The sequence below is a fragment of the Bombus fervidus genome, chromosome 18 (genome assembly GCF_041682495.2).
Source record: "Bombus fervidus isolate BK054 chromosome 18, iyBomFerv1, whole genome shotgun sequence".
Taxonomy (NCBI): domain Eukaryota; kingdom Metazoa; phylum Arthropoda; class Insecta; order Hymenoptera; family Apidae; genus Bombus; species Bombus fervidus.
In genome coordinates, this window is record NC_091534.1 from 8216033 (window position 1) to 8239437 (window position 23405).

General features: G+C 32.2%; 4 protein-coding genes and 1 long non-coding RNA gene across 12 annotated transcripts in view; 2 read left to right on the plus strand and 3 right to left on the minus strand.

Annotated features, from left to right (window-relative positions):
* Ampdeam (AMP deaminase) overlaps window positions 1–18367 on the minus strand; it is a 39720-nt gene extending 21353 nt beyond the window's left edge. Inside the window, exons 1-2 of one of the 7 annotated variants that reach the window (XM_072020714.1) lie at window positions 11409–11440; window positions 8855–8991 (exon numbers count right to left, since the gene is read on the minus strand). In XM_072020714.1, the coding sequence (XP_071876815.1) occupies window positions 8855–8991; window positions 11409–11425 (154 nt within the window). In that variant the 5' untranslated portion in view covers window positions 11426–11440. Of the gene's footprint in view, window positions 1–3077; window positions 3340–5966; window positions 6125–7038; window positions 7752–8854; window positions 8992–9723; window positions 9811–11408; window positions 11441–18361 lie in introns of those variants that run through there. The other 6 variants (XM_072020713.1, XM_072020717.1, XM_072020718.1 and 3 more) reach the window with 6 other exon arrangements.
* Window positions 5379–23397, plus strand: Kat60 (katanin p60). Its single transcript, XM_072020738.1, has 11 exons — window positions 5379–5401; window positions 20617–20915; window positions 20990–21125; window positions 21219–21363; window positions 21449–21539; window positions 21608–21729; window positions 21792–21971; window positions 22081–22223; window positions 22291–22403; window positions 22482–22608; window positions 22686–23397. Exons 1-11 carry the CDS (start codon window positions 5394–5396, stop codon window positions 22882–22884), a joined length of 1563 nt encoding a protein of 520 aa, XP_071876839.1. The 5' UTR covers window positions 5379–5393; the 3' UTR covers window positions 22885–23397.
* On the plus strand, window positions 8990–12374 carry LOC139996391 (uncharacterized). Its single transcript, XR_011802219.1, has 2 exons — window positions 8990–9463; window positions 11691–12374. It is a non-coding gene; the product is annotated as an uncharacterized lncRNA (long non-coding RNA).
* Window positions 12657–17977, minus strand: LOC139996370 (uncharacterized). Of its 2 annotated transcripts, none has more exons than XM_072020710.1 (4): window positions 17706–17977; window positions 17519–17618; window positions 16651–16813; window positions 12657–16308 (listed from the first exon to the last, which is right to left on the minus strand). In XM_072020710.1, the coding sequence occupies exons 1-4, from the start codon at window positions 17761–17763 to the stop codon at window positions 13192–13194; spliced, it is 3438 nt and encodes a 1145-aa protein (XP_071876811.1). In that variant the 5' UTR covers window positions 17764–17977; the 3' UTR covers window positions 12657–13191. The 2 variants fall into 2 exon arrangements, with proteins under 2 accessions (XP_071876811.1, XP_071876810.1); XM_072020709.1 differs by having other exon boundaries at window positions 17519–17581; window positions 17706–17861.
* On the minus strand, window positions 18754–19969 carry LOC139996387 (peroxynitrite isomerase THAP4). The gene is made up of 3 exons (XM_072020748.1): window positions 19508–19969; window positions 19037–19419; window positions 18754–18968 (listed from the first exon to the last, which is right to left on the minus strand). Exons 1-3 carry the CDS (start codon window positions 19533–19535, stop codon window positions 18843–18845), a joined length of 537 nt encoding a protein of 178 aa, XP_071876849.1. The 5' UTR covers window positions 19536–19969; the 3' UTR covers window positions 18754–18842.
* Window positions 23398–23405: the final 8 nt, after the last annotated feature.

Genomic DNA, 23405 nt, shown 5'->3' on the forward strand with positions numbered 1-23405 from the left:
ACAACTATCTCTACGCGTTAATTGATCGCCGAGAAGTCCCGATTTTCGACCAGTTATAAAGAGGATACAGTATTACCCGATTTTCTTTGCTGTCCAAATTCATTCTAAAGAGGCAAAAGTGAGAGATTTCGATTTCGCGTTACAATTCGCTATAACATTGACAAATTTTCTACCAAACGATAGACTTCGTTAAAAGAAGTGACTTTTGTCTGAAAACTTGTTTTCTATCTGTTGCGGCTCGTGAGTTGTGTGTTTAATCAAAAGTTCGTGGAATTTTGGAATTTCCCGGTGAGAAAGCGCCGACTTAAAAAAAGAAACGTTCGTTCGTGTCGATTCACTCGTTTGCCATCTACCACAAACATATACAATACGTACAATAGATCGAAAATGTTGTAAATCACGGCTGACGTCAAAGGGCGATATTTAATCTCATTTTCTGTCTATGTTTTCTGATATGTATTATGTCGATAACGATATCGTATTTAGCTTTTCACTTCTTCGCTTTCGGAAGCAACAATTTATGAAAATGTGCCTGTACTTAAACGAATAACAATCATCCTGTATAATATGCGAGGAAAATCTCTAGCAAACTCCGTTTCTTCCTTTCATGTTCATAAAACCATAAATTTGCATAAACATTCAGAGTCTATTTCTAAGTTCAACCAGAAGTTGCAACAGCTTTCTGTTTACATATGCAATATCGAAGTCAAGTTAAATCAAAGTGTATGTTGTTCTTCAGAGTTCGAGTACTATTTTTGGGAATCCGAATCTTTCAACACGTTGCAGTTCTCTGACGCCAATACGCCAGCAACCTTGACAGCGTGACAATCGTTATTTGATTTTGCTTTCATCGTAAACGACGTAAACCAAATTTACACACGTTTATAATATTTCCCTTTCTGAAACGAAATTCTTTGTTTCGAGCTGTAGGCTATATGCGAGAGCACTTATGCGCAAGTCCATTCTCACAATGTACCCAATTTAATCATCTTTTGTAATTTACAGTTTTTATAATAAACTTGATAAATAAAGTAAATGAAACCATAAACTATAACTTTTATGAACTAAATTTTTTAAGTTACGGCGTAAGAATTAATATCTGCCTCTGAACGATTTTAATTGTTAATACTATATAGGACCAACATTTTTTAGGTTACTGGTAACCATTATCGATGACGGAAATTGTTTTTCGTTATGAATAACCATTATTGACAAGGGGAATTGTTTTCAGTTATGACTAACTATTATCGGTGACAGAAGTTTCGTTTGTCTAGGTTAAGAGTAATCAATATCGATGGCTGGTTGTACATAGCCAAAACAGATAAATCTTAATATTTTTTTACAACTTCATTGCTCGAAAAATTTCTGCAAAATTTAACGACAGCTGACTTCCATTTAAATAAAAATTAACTTCCTCTCGATGATTTTCTTTCTTAATTTTTAAAACAATTGTTACTTTGTCAACAATTGTTACGTTCTCTAATCGAAATATTATTTCTTACGAGTAGCACGAAATGGAACTTGCGTATCAAAATTGATTCTAACCTTAATTACGACAAGCCCGAGCGACAACGCTTATATAACATCCAATTCGTTTTGAATAATTCAGCGCGATTAAAGAAAACGTAATATTTCGGATCAGAGTTTAATTTAGGATTAAACTAAATTTTAACAGGAAGTGGAAACAGAGAAGTCGAACGAATGAGCGAATGATATTATATAGAAAAAGAAGAAATTCTATCGGTTTAAGTTTAAGATAACGGCATTTTTTAATGAGACTTTTATTTTAAATTCCCGAGAAAGCAGTCAACCTTAAACAAGCCACCGCTTTCGTGACAAACAAAGCACATATCTCACAACTATTGCGAAACGAAGGATACGTATTATCACATATATATAGGTATACCATGGAATGAAAATACGATTCAGATCACATCGCTTGGTTATTTACATATGACGAAAGTAACCAATATGTATCCAATATGTATGTTGGTGGGATGTTTGTGTTGAAAATTACCCTATAAAGGTTACACCTATCAAACATCTTATAGGATAGTTATAAGTTTGTTTTGAAAACAATTCCTAAAGACTTTTTTTTGACAAATTTTTCTACACATTTGATGGGACTTATTTGATATATTAACGCAGAAATTGTTTGCGGAAATAACGCACGATGAAAACGTTATTCTGGATTTAAAATATTCCGTTCATAGGACTGATAACTCGATAAAGTTGTCACGACCCATAACCTACGTCAAATTTACAAAACCAAATGCGCAGTATTAATAGAACAGAACGTGGAGAATAGCACGAGACAAAAGGGCAACGGCTGTTTGCACGCGTTAAGTACAGTGAATTCTTTTTTGCCTTATGCTGTCTACCAACAGATCCAGACAAGTAATTTTGCCAATGCACAGTTCCCAGCCGTAACAAACTATCGGCTCGCACTAACAAGAGTATGTCAACAAACAGACGTTTCATTTTTTGCGCAGTACCTCCGATTCAATCGCGAGTGTACTATTTTTGTTCTTTAAACAAGAATCTTCGTATACAAGTAGCTCTACTAGTTTCAGTCAGCGAAACCGATGTCGTGAATAACTATTTCCAGAAAAAATGTCTGCTCGCATGAGTCATCCTTCGACAGTTTCATTTGGAGTGTATCCAAAATCTAGAAATTAGATATGTATGTACACAGACGATTACTAAAGATAAATTGCTTCGAATCGTTTACGTGTTTTCTTTAGTTACGGTTATAGATAAGATATGACACATTGAATTATTTTAATATCACGAGTAAGACGCAAAGTAATTGTAAATCAAACTAAAATCCTTCAAGTTTTTCTAATACGAAATCCTGTAATGCTTCGAAAAAATACCATAATGTCCGAGAAACAATATTGGTTCGTGAGGCAGCTACATGAATAATTAACGAGAAGATGAAAAACGTGACTTTAACATCTGAGACAACGACGTCTTTTGTTTCAGCAAAAGAACGAGAATTTCACACGTATATGCAAAACTTATCGCACAGACGATCGACATTTTGAAAATCAGGATTCTGACAGGACAAATCTTACACAAATAAATTCACACTTTCTTTGCTTCCAACCACTAATACTAATAACGATTTTCTCAATTATAATATCACAAAAACTCGGCAGTACGCTGCCGTTTCCGAAGAAAGATAACACAAAACAGTTTTTCAGCTTTCCTCGTGTCAAATGCGTCAAAAAATGTGTCAAACACGCGGGGATAAACTACAAAATAAAGGCGATACTCCTAGTTCGTAGTACAGAGGGCACTGACCACATTAACTGGTCGCGAGTATCGAATACACTGACTGTAGCGTACAGTTGGCACTTGGTAGACGTCGTAGAATCGGTACGCACGACCACACGCTCGCTGGTCTACATGCACGTCTCTACCTCTAACACTAACGCAATCGTGTTTTCTGGTAGCGCCGTTAACGCACGCACGCCAACGTTGTGAAACAGTTCTCAAGAAGCGTTAGCCATCGCACGTTTTCTCATAACCTCGTAAGATATGTACACGTTCTTTTCTTTCTGCTCAGCTTCCGAGAATTAACGCTGTTCATTCGTGCACAGGAATCATTCGTTAACATGTTAACTACTACGCGAATTTTATATCTCTAACGATGGTCACTAATGATGTAACAAAAGTACACGTGGAATTTTCACACGTATATATGTATATATATATATAGATATACATATTTATATACATAATGTTTGTACTTGGCTTGCGTATTCTCATTTGATCCACATTCTTTAAAACTACGCATATAGTTACACGCGATATGCATATATATTTATACACAAAGTATAACTATGCATACACATACCACGTGTGTAGTTTTAAAGAATGTGGGTCAAAAATAAGAATGTAATATATAATATATATGTCCTGATTATTATCGGCAACCAAAAGCATTTTGATCATTTATAACAGTTATTTCTAACCGAAGTCGGATAAACTAACCTACTATTACTATTGTAAACCTAGTACTGAGTTAATAAAACTATCATGTAACATGCTTCTTGAATTGGACGTAAAGCTTCTACAATCTCATGGAAAAAGCAGCAAATAGTCCCATTTATGCTAAACATGGGTGGCCTTGGTTTCGCTATGAAAACGAATTATTTTCGGAATTCTTTTATCGTTATTTGCAGTATACTCGAAACCATTAAAGTGCGGTTGAAAACATTTTTCGCTACATGGCCTCGCAAATAGCAGAAAAATAAAGTCGCGTTACGCGGATACCCTGCATATTGGTGATCTTTATCGGTCTATCAGATCTACTGGGATGAGTTCTTCAGAGCCTTCTCTGTATATGTTGGTTATATAATTGTTAGCCAGTGAGTTGCTACGAGCTACTATTCTGCTTTTATCATCTGTAGACATTTAATTATTAACAAAAATATGAAACTCCCCGTTTAGAATTCATTACTCATAAATCAAATCCTGGCACTCGACCAAAGACTGGTCCTAAGCGCCAAGAAGCCGCTTTTCATAAACGAGATCGATAGAGGCACTTGGCGCAAGTGTACAGGTATGCGATTTACAGATTTTTCATACGCCAAAATCATACGAATCATCCTCGCTATAATTATATCATGCTTTTCACTTCAAAATTCAATTAACTTTGCCAAAACTTTAAATATCGTTAAATTGTTAAAAATAGAAGATTCCGCAGCTAAAATAGAAATATCTGCACTTTCAGATTTTACTGATACGCCATTACACGTTCCAACGCTTTTATTCAAGAAAGTAATTTGTACAACGAAATTTCGATAAGATCAATTAAGAAATAGCAAAGATAGCAAGAAATATTTTCATTTTGAGACTAAATGCCATTAGACTTACTTGATATAGGATATCTGTATCTGACAAAGATTTTACCTGTGAGCAGACCTGTAAACCTGTGAATAGACAACTCTAACTTCTGAAACACCCAGCAACGCGGATTACTCGTCAGCAAGACCGTCGGAAGGTTTCTCACATTGTACGCGAGGAGCGGTTATCCCTACTCTCACTGTCACTCTTAACAAAATCATAAGCTCGCGTATTCGCCAAAGACTTATATGATAGTGGCAGTGGCAGTGGAAATACGATTAAGGGGGTCATCTGGCAATGGCAACTCTGCTACGAGATACCCTGATAGACAAAATAACTCGGATACCCACTCGTAGAGGTACATTCGTATCTCACGAGATAAGGATACATAGCTGAGAACCTCGATGCCAGGGCTGAACTTGCTGAAAGTTCCAAAGCAGAAGCCGCTAATCGGACGCTATTACATCAAGGCGATACCGCCTGCATTGTGCATGTTCATTCGTTTAAAAATATGATTTGTATATCTTCAGTCCTCGCATATGCAAACGTATGTATGTACCAAATATGGAACCTACGATTAACTCAATTAATTAATACAATTAAAGACAATCAGCGTTGAACGTGCGTAACATGGAACATGTCAATGATGCTGTTACTGCCGATCGTGTTGCAGAATTATATTTATTTTCTAGCTACCAGTTCTACAGACTATACTAGGCAGCGTCTTTTTCTCGTCGTATTTGTTTACATTTTTTACCGCGACTTCAATTTTCTTAAATCTTTGTATAGTACACGATATATTAAGTTGTCCGAAAAGTGTCTTTCTTTTACAGACACGTCTTTTACAACGATGCATCTTTATACAAACATGAAACCTAATCTGTCGAACGTTGTGATCTTTATTTTGACAGAACAAAATGGATCATACGTAATTCGATAAAATAATTTTCGGACAACCTAATATTAACATAGCCATTAATCTTGTCGCGTTTTAATTAGCTTCATTGGAAAAAAGGCGTGTTTCTTTTCTTGGAAGACTTTTGAAATCAGCTGTTCCATATTAGGTGCAATTACCCTAATAATTATGATATATATAACACTTTCATTCCCACCTTTTCTATTTAGATGCGATTTACTAATTGTTTCCCACGTTGATTCATACATGATTAAATTCCTTCTAGGAAATTACGAGAAATCTTTTAAACGGTAATTGCTTCCAGTTACTTAGCTTTGTCACACTTCGAGCACCTCCACTGCACTTACGTAAAGTTATATCGAACGATACAGATAGAACGTACAATTTCAGAGATGTAAAATTCTCAGAAGACCTTTCTACAACATCAGACATAAATTTTTTACAAGATCCTTCGTAAATAACGTCATAAAGGAATATGATCGAAAGGTTTGATTGTTCAAAATCGAAAAGTAGATGAATTGCATACACAGTAGATATATCGATATCAGTGACTTTTGATAAATAAATTATCGCTTCAAGTACGTGCTTCAAACACTTTAATTGCAGAATACCACGAAAAGAATTGCTTTCTACGAAACGATTCAACCAACAGATACGCATTCCACTACGCGAATGTCAATCGTCATAGATACTCGCGGAAAACTCCCTGTTTCTTCGAGTACGTAAAGATAAAGCACAGATACCGACAAATTACGTGTGTTAACCACACGGACGCAAAATAATATATGTCAATGTGTATATAAGGTAGCGATAGCGTATCACGTTTGATTTTAATTTATCCACGTATCTCAAACTCGTCTTTCACGACTGGATAGTAGTCGATAATATACTATTTAAAAGTAGAAAATGAAGAAGGTTAAGCTCTTTCGAAACTGCGATTTATACATAAAATTTGATGATAAATATTAGCTAAATAACGTAGAAATTAACGTAATAGGGATAGAAGTAAAAAGTTAATGTTAACCAGAATAAAATTTCCGTCATCGATGATGATTACCGGTAATCAAAAAAACTTCTAATATTTATAACGATTATTAAAAAAATTTTATCATTTACAAAGATTATCCGTAAGCAACGTTTCTTACTTAAAGATATTAATTCTTAGATCATAACTTTTAAAAATTCGTCTTATAATAGTTAGGATGTCTGGTCATATATTTATACAAAATAAACCTAGCAACTCGTAAATAGAAAAGACCAATGTTTACCTTCATCCTCGGGATCTATGAGAAAGTTGGGTAGTCTCGGTAGGCAATGAAAAAAGTCGTTTTCCGTCGAGGTGACGCCTCTACTTGACATGATTCGATTTATTTATAACCGCCAGACGCTTCACGTAGCACTCACGATGCTAATTCTGGGTAATTTAAGTTCTAAAAATTGATACTGCGCTATATTATATACAGTATATGTTTATATTCTAGACAGACATCTTCGCGTGAAAGATGTTCTACCTTCGAAACGAGTTCACCAATTTACTATGCTTCGTCCGCTGTACCGAGTTCTTCGTCTTGGTTATTACGCTGTTCGTTTAACAACTGAATTTTATAACGTCAAGTTAACTACAGTTAGACTATTCCATGTTATGACACGACCGTGCTAACCGTTTAATACTCGAACAAATATTGCTCGTTATCCATTAGCTGCACACGAAATCCACAAAGCCACTCCAATCTATTACAGTTTTTTAAACGTCGAAGCAACCAAATGTATACACGTTTGTTTGACAGCCCAATGACCTTAAACGATAGACCGAACACGAGTCGTAGGAGAATTACATATGTAGTTGATGTGGCTTGTGATACGAATACACCAATACGTAATACACTGCTTATTGGCAGAGAACTTTGCATTCATATATCGACCATTCACAACGTGGAAAAACACTAGAAAATGTGACCGTAGCTTTTTCGTCGTTAAACAGGATAATTAAACGACTACGAGTTATCTTCTCGTTTCTATTCACGTAGTAAAACTCTCGAACAGTCCAGCTAACGCAACAGTAAAGAGACAGAGGATGTTCGCACGATGGCAAAAATACTATTCAGCTTCGCGAAGGCGAGAAAGAGGACGACGTAGAACGCAAACGGGATGTAGGCTCTATGCCAAATTTCAAAAACATTACCTGATGGTACAGTAGAACTCCATTTATCTGAACGAACGGTATAAACGCGTGGGACCCGCTGGAGGAATGGACAGGGAACAATAAAGCAACGAAGAAGAGTTCATATAAACGCGTATCCTATCTGACCTTGTTTCTACTGCGCTAATAACGCTAATAACATTTGTTGTTTCTTCAGAGATACTCTTAAATGTTCAGCAAGAATTTTTCGTTTCCAAAAAGGTCCAAAAATGGTCAGGCGAGACAATGTTCGAATATATTTTACGAAGAGAGTAAGTTAACGACGCATGTTGTTCGTGATGTATGCAGGATGCGAATGATCGATGCGAACGACGCGGCTGAAAATTAAGTAAGTACGACAAGGAACGATAATAGGATAATTTGTCAATTCGAGCTATTATTAAGCTGCGAGAACATTTATTACGGAGACGCTCTGCACGCTATCAAAGCCAGTTAAAACAAAACCGGTTGTTAGCGTCACACAACGGTTTATCGATCCTTAAGAACCTAAATGTTGGAAAGATAACAATTTTCACACCTATGCACTTGAGCTTACAGCGCTAGCATAAGGCGACGACATTATTGTCGAAAATGTTTATCCATATCTTGGATGGGTTAAAATTACAGCATCATATTTAATAAAGTGTACTTTACGCTTCGATGGTGACCATACGGCAAACGCGATAAAAAAAAATAACGCTCTTGGTATAACTAAAATGTTTTACTGTAAACAAAGAATTCTGATCAACAAAGTGGAATATGTATAGCTTATGGTACAGTGGTGTGCAAAAGTTCCAGGTCATCACACGTATTAATTAATATTCGTTTGGTATATCTTTCTTCTCCAAAAGAATTCACACATATAGGAGTTCAATGACATGATAAAATATTACAATCAAACTTACGATCACGATGGTGGTCGACATTGCGTGGCGTTGTCGAACTGTCGGCATCACCTTCGCCGTCTAATTCGTAATAAATCCTATTGGTTCCATCATTCACGTCCTTCACGCCATTCACACCTACCAGATCTTCCATTCTTCTATAAACATGTACGTTTTGATCTTTCTCTGTGCACAGTGCAACATCAATTTATGTAGTAGGTGAATAATGCGATACCGCAACAAATTGCTGCAGATATGGTACGAACTCGATAGTGTCATAAGAAACTATATGTTACTGACATCTATTGGCATATATACTTATTTTCCAATGAAACGTTTTTCGATCGAAATTGGACATTTCATTCTCATAATATCAAATTTTTGTAGTCACGTGAACGATATAAAATTGTATACACCTGGTCCCGATTAATTGGTATGTAAATGCTTTAGTAAATATTATTAAGGATAACGGTTAGGGTACCCGTGAAAATTATCTGGCTACATGAGATAGTCGAGAGTTTCGATACCCTCCGAGATCAGGTCACTATACTGTGTTATACAAAGCATACGTTGATGGTAGTCCTTTAAACGATACAAAATTTAGTGTATTTGTTTGGATAGTTTTCAGTGGTAATGTATACTATTATACTATATTTTTTTGAACAGTATATAATATTATATTTAACAGTATTCATAAAAAACGTACTTCATACTATTTACTTACGTAAAATCATTAAAATCATTATTATTAATTTATGGCGTTTATATCTTAGTTCCTCGTTGTTTACATCATAACGTTAATTAACGAAAATTCACGTAAAATAAATAGATAAGGTCATAATTAATAACGTTTTTTTCTATGTGAAATTGATTTTTCATCCGGCACATACCTGGTCAAAGTAATCGACCGTCCAAGTGATAAATCAAGCTTGTTAAAAGTTCGGGGTCCGTTAAATATCGCTATCATGAACGAAAATCTAAATCATATTTATAAACCTTCGTAATTGTTTATCTTGCTGCTCATTTTTTACTCTACAGATCGGTTTACGTAATAAATATAAATAGAATTTAAAAAAAATTAAGATAACGAAACAGAAAAAAACAAAATGTAGAAAGCAATACACTATAAACGAAAAAGGTCGTTTAGTTATTATAGGTGAGTAATATGTTTCGAAATAAATTCATCGACCTATAGGTCTATTTGGTATGATTACCTATGATTATGGTATATGTATATTGACTTTTCAAGATTATCGGACGTCATCATCATCGTTTAAGAAGATATTCCTCTATGAACGATGCAAAATTTAACAATTTTCATGAATTTAAAAAAAAAGTTTTTGATAAACAATGTAAAAATATAAATTTGCTACCATTGAGATAGCATATAATATATGGAATAACCTGTAAAAATTTCAGAGCAATCGGCCATATAATTTCTGAAATTTTATCTACACTATTGTGAAAGAATTACGTTTTTAGAAAAACGCGTGTAAATTTTACACTGGAAAAGTACTACGCTTGCGAAAACATTACTTACGATACCAATCGCCGATCCCAGCTCCATGCAAGACATCTCCAGCTTCCTCATACATATTTATCATCTAATTCTAGTCATAGAGCAATATCGCCTTAAACTTCTCCTCCTTCGTAGAAAATCCAGAAAATTTTGTTTATTTTATGCATTTGCAAGAAGGCAGCACAATATACAGTAATGAAATGATACTTATACCTCCTAAAATTACTCTAGTATGTAATTTGCTGGCAGATATCCCAGATAATTATCAAAGATTGTAATATCTTGTAAATATACATCATATCATACATATATCTTATAAATATATACCATATAATATACGTAAATATTGTAAATACACATATAAATAAAAATAATTTATAATTGCCGAACTCGAAATTGATGGCATCTAATTATAAAAAAAAACACATCATTTAGTGTTTTTCGACGGCTTTTATGAACAGGAACATCATTATGCTGGAACCATATTCGTCCGATAGCGAATTAGATGTCTTTCAGAAAATTTTAAACTTACAAAATAAGAAAATCATCATATTAACGATCAAAGCGACGAATTAAAAGCATCAATAGTAAATATACTATTAATAAAATTGACAGTATTAATGATAAATAGTGCAGCAAAGTAAAATAGTGTAAATAACAAAAATATTAATTGATAACAAATAACCTTTAAGTATATTGAGAGGCTAGTATATCAGAGACCAATGAATTTATCTCGGAGTCCCTTATACATTTATAATTAATTGGACAAATACATATATATATGTATACATATAAAAGAAACGTCTAACATCACCTAACTAAGCAAAACTTGTAAATATCTCTATAAAACATCTTCTTTATGTTTCTACAAGTTTTATTTTAAACATTTTTCCGAATAATGAATAATCCGGCAAATAACTGCGTGGGGAAAATTTAAGTAGGATACCCATTTGTATCGTATCACATAAGACAAAATAACAATGAATCGGTTCGTCATTATTCAATCTGTTATCAAAGCGTTGACTCTCTTACACTTTCGCTATTCTTAGAGCTTACGGGTGAAACGTCAGCATGCGTTTTTTCTCTCCTTGAATTAAGAAAAACACTTCACTTGAACAAATTACAATAAAGAATTACATGTACGCGTTACACGTTGATTAAACCAACCACAAAGCACAATTTTTGGAACATCCGACGTTTGAACGAATGTATGTGTTCATGGAAACATTCAATTTGCCTTTTAGAGTAGCTTCCAAAATATAGTCATACAAGGACATGAACGTAGTTTAATGATATATATGAGAAAAAGATTCACATACATGTATTGCTTTGTTACAGGATTTATCAAAGATGCAAAAGAAAAAACTTTGTCGAATGATAGTTCTCGAATATACTTTTTAATAAAAAGAAAAACACCACAGGTAAAACTTCCGGCACGCTGGAGCGTGCTGTTAGCTACCGACTGTCACTGCACGTTTCAGCCACGATGTGTCGCGTAGGATCGTATCTATCGTTTCGAGGACCTCCCTGTAAACTCGAGAAGCGTATTATCAGAATTTATATAAACGATAAATATAATAGTAAACATAATAAAATCTGCTTCTTGATAGTAAATGCAGTTACACTTTATCTTCATTAAAGCGTATATTAATCTTTTTCAGAAACTGTATTTACAATCTCATATTTCCATTGACCATAATAAAATAACCTCATTTGTAAATGTAACCTTTACTTGTTTATTAACATATAAGCTACAAGATACGCAGAAATAGCAAGTAATTTTTACGATAAAATACACTTAATAAATTGACTACTGTTTTAAAACATTCAAACCCATTGATGAATAAAAAAATATCCTATTTTACTATTGATTGATTTCAAAGTAAATATATCGTTTTAATAACTATCAAATCGTTGATTGTGAAATATTAAACGTATCTTTAGTGTCAATGCGACGAACAGCCCAATATTCGAAAAATGTAAAATTTTTCACTTGTAACCTTAAAAGTAGTAGAAACAAAGGAGACATACGGCAATGGGCACGATTGGTCGAATGGCGCGACAGCGTCATACGACTGGCGCAGACTCGCGACTGTCGATCTGCGAAAATCCATATTTCGCGACGCACTATCACTGGTGCATCCTTTAAATATATTAAAAGATTACATTGCATAAAGTTTGGGAAAAATATCTAGTCGTTAGATTGTGGATTCTTATGTAAATTCATATTTTTGAGAATAGAATAAAAAAAGCAGAGCCTCGGTGGAAAATCGTTTTACCTACCAAGTATTATAGAAAGCACTATACCTTGGATATTATATATATTTTATCATATGTGCGTTTTGTGCAAGTTTGCACTTACAAATTTCCTATGAATGCATAAATATTCGCAAATTCTAGTAATTATAAAGGAACATTGACATTTCTAAACTCTATTTCTATCAAATGGCGAATGCTATAATTTGAAAGATTAATTATTTTGTAGATACCTATTTATATATCGAAACTTACATATATTATTCATGTTAAAACTTTAAAACTACGGCTAATAGTTTTGAGATAAAAATTCTAAAAATACATGTTCTTTGGCTGTTATAAAGATAATGCAAGTGTATATCGAACAGAAATAACAACAAAGAAACAAACGGGAATATTCTTCTTTTTTTCTTTTTTTTAGTTGAGAGGTCCCTACGTGATTTCGTTACATTACACTAAACTTACATTGTCGAATATAATCTAAGCGTATATCACATAGATGTGCGTTAAGAAATAAGAAGGAAATATCTTGCTTGGAATGTCAAATACATTTTAGACAGATTTCCTCTCAATTTCTGGCGTTTCAATTAAAATCAAAATCACTTTCCGTATTTGAAACGTTCCTTTCGATAGTGCTGTCTGTATCAGAATCCAATAAAGATTTGATTACATCTTTCTTTTTCTTCGTCCCATTCTCAGAAGATAATATTTCATTTTTGCCCTGGGCTGTATCAACTTTTCCCTCTGCTTCTTCATATTTTGGCTCTTCCTGTAAGTCTTTACGTTCTTGATTTTGCTGATCTTCTTCCTGTATAAGTTGCGCTTGATTAGAGTCGTAATCAGGACACGCAAAGGATTGATTTATGTTGGTGTCACTCTGTTGCTTGGTTTCGTATTGTTGATCATAATCGTACGCATATTGTTGATTCGCGTCTTCTTGGTACTCCATGTTGGTATCGTGTTCATACTGATTTTCAGAACCGTATTGTTCGCCTACATATTCTCCGTATTGCTCGTTCGAACCTTGTATATATTCTTGATTAACATATTCTTGATATTCTTGATTTTGATTTTGATTATCCTCATACACGTTTTGTTCGTAATTCTGATCTTGACCGGTTTTATATGATGAGTTTAGGTCGTAATTTTGTTCTTCATTGGTATCATATAATGCATTTGAATTGTAATTTTCATCTTGATTAGTTTCGTACGAAACATTTGGATTGTAATTTTGCTTTTGATCAGCGTTATACAACATATTTTGATCGTAATTTTCACTTTGATTATTCTCATACGACGCATTTTGATCGTAATTATATTCCTCGTTCAAACCAGTATATTCTGCTTCATAATTTTGCGTGTAATTCTGTACTTGATTAGAATCTTCGTAGTAATGTTGATTAGTATAGCCATAATCTTGTTCATTATCTTGGGCTGTAACAGGTGTAGGATTAATTTCATTAGGTGCTTGTTTTTGCTCACAGTTAGGTTCATTCTGTTCATCAGTCTGATCTCGTGCTGGTTTTATATTTTGAATAACAGCCTTATTGTTCGTATAACCATTATCCTTGTATTCTTCTTTCTGGTCTTGTGAAGCAGAAGCCTCACTTACTTCTATTTCCTGTTTACTCGTAAGCTCTTCTTTTGATACAAGACATTCGATACCTTTTTGTTTTAGTTCATCCTCCGTAGTATTCAAATCTACATCTTTTCTATGCGAATCTTCATCTTCGCTAGAATCTTTCTTATCCCCTTTATTTTCCATAGTTTCTATTTCATTTGAAGATTCAATTTGTTCTACGTCATCTTGATTTAAACTATCAATAACAACTTTTGTTTTACCAAATTGATTTTTAGCTTCGTTAGTTAAATCTACTTCTCTTATTCGTTTCTGTAAAACATCCATATCCCATGGTTCTAATTCTTCTAAAGTACCAAACGAATACTCATTAAGATTTGATTCTGCTGCCATATAAATATTTATGTCTTTTTCACTATTCTCTTCTCCTTCTCTATTTTCGGACATAATACTCTTAGTGTCTTGTTTCGTAACTTTATCACTCGATGAAACTGCGAAATCAACGTGGTCATCTATTTCCACTTTTGGTAATTGTCGTTCATAATGTTCCAGTGTGTTACTTAGATTCCTGAGATTCTCTTTCCTAGAATTTTCAATATATTGATGCGGATCTAATTTTGTCTCCTGTAATATAATATCCCTGCTAATTTCGTCTTTTGCAAGCGTAACCGATGTTTTACAGCCGTTGCGTGTATCCGAAAATGCAACGTAGTTCCTTTCTGAAGTCGGTGCGCCGCTCTTCGTGGTTTGAACTAAATCGACATTTCTATTTCTATCCATGCGTTCTTTTCCAGGCTCGTTGGCAACGTTCAGATCCACCGATCTAAATGCAAGATCATCCGCCAATGCTAAAACCTTCTCAATTTTTTTAGGAAGATTTTCTTTAAATTGATCTTCGCCAGGAAGAATCTCCGACAAATTATCATCGGACAAAGAAACGTTAATCATATTACCGCCCATAGTCTGCTCCTGATCGATTTCCTCTAAACTTTGCGCATCAAGGTCCCGATGAAGTTTCCGAATTTTATCGATGTACCTATCCAACTCGTTCTCTACGATCGTTGCTGTTCTACTTTCATCTTGATCCGTGGATTGTCTGGCACCCATCGACAGCCTCGCATTAGTGGAAGTTTCTGGGGTAAAACATTTGTATCGTCTTATCATATTGTCGACGTCGGAAGTAGTTAGCGGGCGCACGCAAGTACCGCTAACAGATTTGTGCCTTGATTTGAAATGATCAGGTTTCCTCCAAGAGTAATCAAAGTAACGCGGAAAAGTTTGTTTTGATAAAATTGGAGATTTGTTTAGCGAAGACATACCGCACAGGTTTCGTTCCTCAGACACTGGCATAGTCCTATAAACTGAAGATATTTCACTCGGGGATATATCGACGCTTCTTGTCTGTGTTTCCGTATCATGTAACAATGCTCTGTTACTTTTTGGTTGGTAAGGTTGCGCAACTGATGATGAATGAACAGAATGTAGAGTCATCGGAGCAAATCGATTTGGAGACACATCCAACAACTTATACTGCGACATGCTACAATCGGTACGTTCTGGAACCATAAACTGCGACATAGTTTGAGGTATTTCCATTCGTTCCAACAAAGGTTTGCTGCAGTTAAAATGCGAAGTAGTTTGTTGATTCAACGAACACGATCGACCTGGTGACACATATGGAATGTATAAATTTGGATCAATTTGAACATACGATCGCTTTTGTTGAAAATTTTTTGGCGATATGTTCTGCGTTGTTGGTTGTTGTATCAATTCATTATCTTGTGGAATCGATGAATACGATCGTAAAATATTCTTGTTGTTTATCTGCTGATTTAAAGTTATTGGTTGCGCATTATTTCGTTGATAATGGTCGTAATACATATTTTGGGCTGATTTAGCTAATTTCGATGCAGTTGGAGAAATCGATCGGTTCTTTTGACCGTTCAACCGCAGCAACCGAGGCGATAAAGTATTTTCTACTTCGGGGGAGATTTGTTCCACGGTGACATCTCTCCTTAAATACCTATCTTCACCTTGATTCGTTACATTGCCGTCATCAATAATATTCGTCGACGGGCTAGGGACTGTATAAATACGACGAAGATAAGCTTCATATTGTTTCTGAAAAATAACGAGATATTCTACATTGCAGTATGTATTTCGAATCGCATACATCGTATTTCAAAGTATTTCATATTTATACAGTCACATGCTGTGCGTTAATGTAAGTTGATGTGCATTGTATTTATAAGTGTTTTCAAAGAAAAACAAAATGTATGATCTTAGTCCATATGAATTAACTTGCATAAAAATCTTTTATTTAACCAATACATAATAATCTATGAAAACGAAACACATGTAAATTACGAGATAAATTATTTAATGTCTCGGGTATAACTATAACATATATATGTAGAATGATGAATTTTTTAATTTCAGATTGTAAAAGACAAAGAAACTCACTCTAAGAACATTAAGTCTATCTGTTTTTGCAGTCATCAATGCAAGGCTATTATCTACTCTATCCAATGCTTCAAGAAGTTTATGATTTCTTTCATCTCTTGTACGTTGTTCTTCTAAAAACTCTATATATCTTAAACGCAATCGATTTATACACGCATCATGCCTGAAATATCAATGATTTCATAATTTTTCCAAAATAAAATCCCCATTTCTTTAAAAAAAAGAAATCCATTTTAAATAATATTACCAGAGCAAAAAATGAATAATCGTAAGCAAAAAGATCTTTCATTTTTGTTAATTATATCTTATATAGCATAGTTTGTTGAATGTGTCCGCATAATCGAAGGACATTGCGTGACATTGGCTAAAGATCATGTCTTTCCTATAGATACATATCTATATATGTATAATTGTGTACAAAATAAGAAGACTCCAGTTACAAATCCTGTACTACTATATCCGATCAATGTTTACATACATAGGTTAAGTTAAAGCATAAGTGTTAAAGTAGAAAACGTAAACACAAAGAACAAGGAATTTATATTCCAAATCAATTGAAAGACAAGGTTAGTATTGATTGTGACATTTCTCAAAACTAGGTCGCTTCTAAATCAATACATAATCTCCGAAATTCTATCGTGTTATTATTACGTAAAACGGAAATAAAATCAATAACAACAGCTACTTGCCAATGTATGTATATGTCTAAACATATTCTTAATCACTTTTCAATAGCATATATAGTAAACACAATAAATCAATTTACTGCTTTAAGAATTTAGGAAAATCTGTATAAAATATATGTATGTGGAAATAAGAAATTGAAGAATAATACTTTTAAATAAATAACTTTTTTTTAAACACTCACCTATTACGAGATTCTTGTACGAGTATTTTAAATCTCTCTTCTAATCTTATTCTCTCCTCTTCACTGTAACAGTTGTTTACAAACATATACAATGACTTGTCTATAGATAGATTTAAAAATAATATGCTCATACTTAACAAATTTTACTACAGACCATTGTTTCAAAGAGAATGTATATTTTAATTACCTTTTACGTAATTTTTCCTGTAGTTCCAGCATTTTTTTATAATAATCATAATTGTCATAAAACGATGTCATGATTGATAACAATGTACAATTTAACTTGAAACTAATTGAAAGTTCAAAGTTATCGATTGTATCGACGTTCGATACTTGGCGCATGCTACGAAAAATTTTAATAGAACTAATATTTTTATAAACATCGTTTACAAAGAATATAATACTTTGCAATAGTGATAAACACTCTATAACTATATAATATGTAATAAATAGACATTACATTTGTAAATAGTGGATATTTATCTTGCTACTTCGTAAAACTATTTATTGATTGAATAACTAAGACGAATAGTCACTAAATTCATTAAATAATACTTGAAAGAATATGTTACATATTACTATGTAATATAGACTCATTTTATTTCGAACAATCATAACAAGAATAGTTGTAACGATCCTTCTTTGGTTCGGCACTACGAACAACTGTCGTATTTGACGTCGTGCAATGGTAGGATAGGGGATGCTACAGCAGATAAACACGCAGGTGTTGTCCCTACTCCCGCTCTAATACACGCAATAATAAAATATATATGTCTATACAAAATTATATTATAATGTAGTAATTATAAAAAATTAAAATATTTCTTTGTTTAAAATAATATTTACAAATAAATAAAAAGTTTTATACACTTTTGTTATATACGTATATGCATATCTATTTTAGATGTTACGCATCACTTTACTACAGACTTTTACTCTTTGAAAACTTTATTGTTTCAATTAAAAATATTTTTATTTAATAATATTTATATAATATTTTTATTTATTTAATATTTAATACCAATAAAATTGAAATACATATTTTTCATAAAATGCTTCTATAATTATAATACTACTACAATTACTATATTATTGAACCTCAATTTTATATCACATAACATCTATTGCATGACACAGACTGTAAATGTGTACACAGACTATTACATACCATTACACTTTTGTTTCTTTTTTAAATATTTTGTACTGAAATTTCCTAATTGTATAAAATAAGAATATCTGTTAAAAGAATTTAAAGATTTTATTAACAATGACAATATACATACATATCATATTGTACAGTTTAATATAATTATATTGTATTGTTTCATGGATCAGCTTCACATTTTTTAATATAAACTGCACGTAAATGTTCTTGCAATTTTGTGTTTTCTGTAGCCATATATAATGTATGTTCTAGACAGTCTCCGACAAGAGCAAATTGTCTTCGAAGCTGTTTAAAATAATGATTATTTATATGTTATTCTTTTAATAAATTAATTTTTAAGTAAATAATTATACCTCCAGTACTACAGGTCTTCTTGTTCCTTCTGTTGGTCTTCCTATATGAGTAGTTTTCAATTTAATGATTTTATCTTCAACAACTCCTTCCTCTATTGTTGTTACACCAAAGTTATGAGACAGCAGCATATAAACTTTATTTTTATCAGGTATTATTTTCAAAAATCCAACTTCATAATGCATTGGAGTTTTTTCATCAGGCTTCCAACTTAGCGCAGAATAATTTAACATTGGTTGACCGATAGAAGAGAAGGACATCTCTTCGCAATATCTGAATGGTTGAATTGTTGGATATTTACCAGTTCCAGGACATTTAGTTCTCCATGTTCCTTTTAACCAAGCTAGTGGTTTGAGCACTTCATTCATTGGTAATAATCTCATATCTAACACAAGAGAAATACTTATTAAAGTAACTATGTAAAGTACAGAAATGAAATTAATACTATTTAGATAATTTTACATAATACTAACCTGTACAATCATCAGAAATGTCCTGCATTTGAAAAGTCTTTATACCTTCTACTTCGTTAGTAATTCAAAATTTGTCTTTTTGTTGGTACAAAATAATACGTAATATGATTATTACGAACAGTTTATTATAAAATGTATACGTATGTGTATCATTCTTATTTGTCTACGATATTATAAAAGGTATACAGTTCCGTATAACCGCGCATGATAAACTACACAGTTTACATACGACGTTCTTTCATTTTTAATTACTGTTCATTGCGTTTATATCCTCAACATTTAAAAAATCTGTTATTTTCTTCTTGGTTTAGAATTTCTGCGTTATAATAATATCGATTTTCATATTACATTGTGTATTAAAATAACGTTTCAATTAAAATGCATTTATACTTCAAAATTTAAGTAGAGAAACTAGAATAATGAAATGCTGAGGAGATACGTTAATTATTAATAAAGTTTTAAGGGAAAGACAAGAATTTCAAAAAAACCGCGATTTCTAAATGATAATATGGCGACCGTTTTAACAAATTCGAGTAAATTATATGGCAAATAACTGTGTTGTTTGTAACTAGTAGGATTTTTTAATAATTGTACGATAATTCAATTATTTTTACTAATTTACAGCATACTAATCATGAGTTACATTATTTTTCGGATCTGAGTTCATAGTATTCATTCTGAGATAGGTTCGATATTTACGATAATAGTTACTAATATTTTAAAAGATCATTTCATATAAAAGTAATTTGTCTTACATACATATTTAGATATAATATTATAATTATCTAGAGGAATAACAAATATTGTAGTATTGGTTTTGTTTCTGTTTAATAATTAAAAAATTAATGTATTTATTGTATGAAATTTATAATATATTTAACTTCATTGAAACATACTAATTGCTAACATTTATTTATATTAAATATTTTGATACAATGATATAATAAAGTAGACAATTATTTTTGTATATTAATACTCGTGTTAATGTAATGTTTTCAAATAATTTATCTTGAATTGATCTTAAAAATATTAAACTAAATTAAATCTAAATATATCATTTCTTGTTTGAGATTTTATCATCTTTATTGTAAATATTTGTGTACGTACAGGTTCATATATGTATATATGCATTTTAAAAAGATCATGGCAGTTTCAATCAATGAAATTTGTGAAAATACCAAACTGGCTCGTGAAATGGCTTTGACTGGAAACTATGATACATCTGGAGTTTATTACCAAGGTGTTGTTCAACAGATTCATCGATTACTTGCAAGCATTGCAGATGTCACACGGAAAGCTAAATGGCAACTTGTGCAACATCAAATTGTTCAAGAATTTGAAAAAGTGAAAGCAACTTCAAATACTTTACAACTTTTTAAAGTCGATACACATGGAGAAAGATTACTGGGTATGATTATTTATAAAAAACTTGTAATAAGGATATGTACAATAACGTAATAAAAATATAAAACAAACATTTAGGTACTTCATGTTTATCATTTGAGGAGCCAACAAGAGATCCAACTTTATGGACCTATAATAATTCAGATAGTTCATGGAATCAAACACCAGCAAGAGATCCAGATGTATGGCCACCTTTAACACCTGCTGAGCAAAAGTAATTTTATATTTAGATATATTTATTGTAAAAAACAAGTTTCAACCAAAGAAAATTACATTATATTGATACTATTAAATTACATTCACATAGAAATATTAGACCACTGAAAAATCAACCAAAGCAACAACAAAATCGGGCAAATGTACGAAGATCTGTAACTACTGGGAAAAGACCAGATGCCAAAATTGCTAAAAAAGATGAGAGGAAAACATCAAGAAAGGATGACATAAACAAAGTAAGTTACATTTTTATATTTTTGTAGTCAATTATTTCCATATGTACAACATGATGGTATTATAAAGCATAAATAATATTTTCAGGAAAAATTGGAAACTGAAAAAGTAGATGTAGAAGTAGAGGAACGCAAATTTGAACCATCTGGAAATGATAGAGATTTGGTTGATTTATTAGGTAATATATATAATAGTATAATAACGATCTTAATGTAAAATTAGTATATATTCATATAAATGTTACAGAAAGAGATATTGTTCAAAAAAATCCAAATATTCATTGGGACGATATAGCTGACTTGCATGAAGCAAAACGATTGTTAGAAGAAGCTGTTGTTCTTCCAATGTGGATGCCAGATTTTTTTAAGGTATATGTACCAATCTTGTATATTCGATATTTCTCATAATAAAATATGGTTTATGTTTTCAGGGAATTCGTCGTCCTTGGAAAGGAGTACTTATGGTTGGTCCACCAGGAACTGGAAAAACAATGTTAGCAAAAGCAGTAGCCACTGAATGTGGAACAACATTTTTTAATGTATCATCTTCCACTCTAACTTCAAAGTATAGGGGAGAATCTGAAAAACTTGTTCGTCTACTTTTTGAAATGGTAATTATTATCAACACTGAAATGATATATTGTTTGGTAAAACAGTGAATATATTTAAGCAAAAATTATTTTTAACTACTTTCTAATCATTATATGTACTTTTATGCAGGCCAGATTTTATGCACCTAGCACAATCTTCATTGACGAAATTGACTCCCTATGCTCCAGAAGAGGATCTGAGTCTGAACATGAAGCTTCACGACGAGTAAAATCTGAACTTCTGGTACAAATGGATGGTATAAGTTCCAATAGGTAGAATAATTCTATATATAATTTTTTATTTATATGAATTGTTCATAAAATAAAATGTATTTTCTAGTGAAGATCCAAGTAAAGTTGTAATGGTGTTAGCAGCAACAAACTTTCCATGGGATATTGATGAAGCTCTTCGAAGACGATTAGAGAAGCGTATTTATATTCCGTTACCAAATCGTAAGTTAATTAGAATTTCATAGGAGTAATTTATGTGATGTATACATTAATTTTCTAACAAAAAATTGGAATACACAGGTGAAGGTAGAGAAGCACTGTTAAAAATTAACCTACGAGAAGTAAAAGTAGATTTATCTGTAGATTTAGCAGATATCGCAAAAAAATTAGAAGGTTACTCTGGTGCAGATATTACAAACGTTTGCAGGTAAACAAAAATATTTAATATATATAAAATTTTATATGTGTAATATGCATGTACATTTTGAGCATATTTATGTACAGAGATGCGTCTATGATGTCAATGCGGAAAAAAATTGCTGGCTTAAAACCTGATCAAATTAGACAATTACCAAAAGAAGAACTAGATTTACCTGTATCTGCTGCAGATTTTGATGAAGCTGTTGAAAGGTGTAATAAGAGTGTTTCTCAAGAAGATTTAGAAAAATATGAAAAATGGATGAGTGAATTTGGTTCATCCTGATATCATTCTACTCAAAAAACATGATTTCATAAAAAGTTGCTTATTTAGACGAAGATTATTTAAATTTTTTATTTGTAATTATTGATAAGCAAAATATAATAATCGGATATATAATAATCGGATTCTCAACTTTCTTCATCGTATTACTATTATGAGCAACTATATTTTTTCTAATTTATAATCAACGAGTAATGCAAATTCATACGATTTTCTACAAAGTAAAATCTTTACTTCGATTTTATAGTACATTGTACATGGAAAATTGCGCAAATTATATAATATTACAAAATAATTTTTTAGTGGAAGAATGCAATTTGATATTATGTTATTATTATTTGATCTATAGAACTAAAATGCAAAGGATGATATTAGATGATTTTATAGTCTATTGATTCTCATTTGTCTAAGTCAATTATTGTTTGATGTTTCTATAGTGTATATGTACTTCAGAACTAATTTAGATATTTTGAAATGACTATATTATAAAAATAAAATTAACAGTTTTACTTACAATTTTGAAT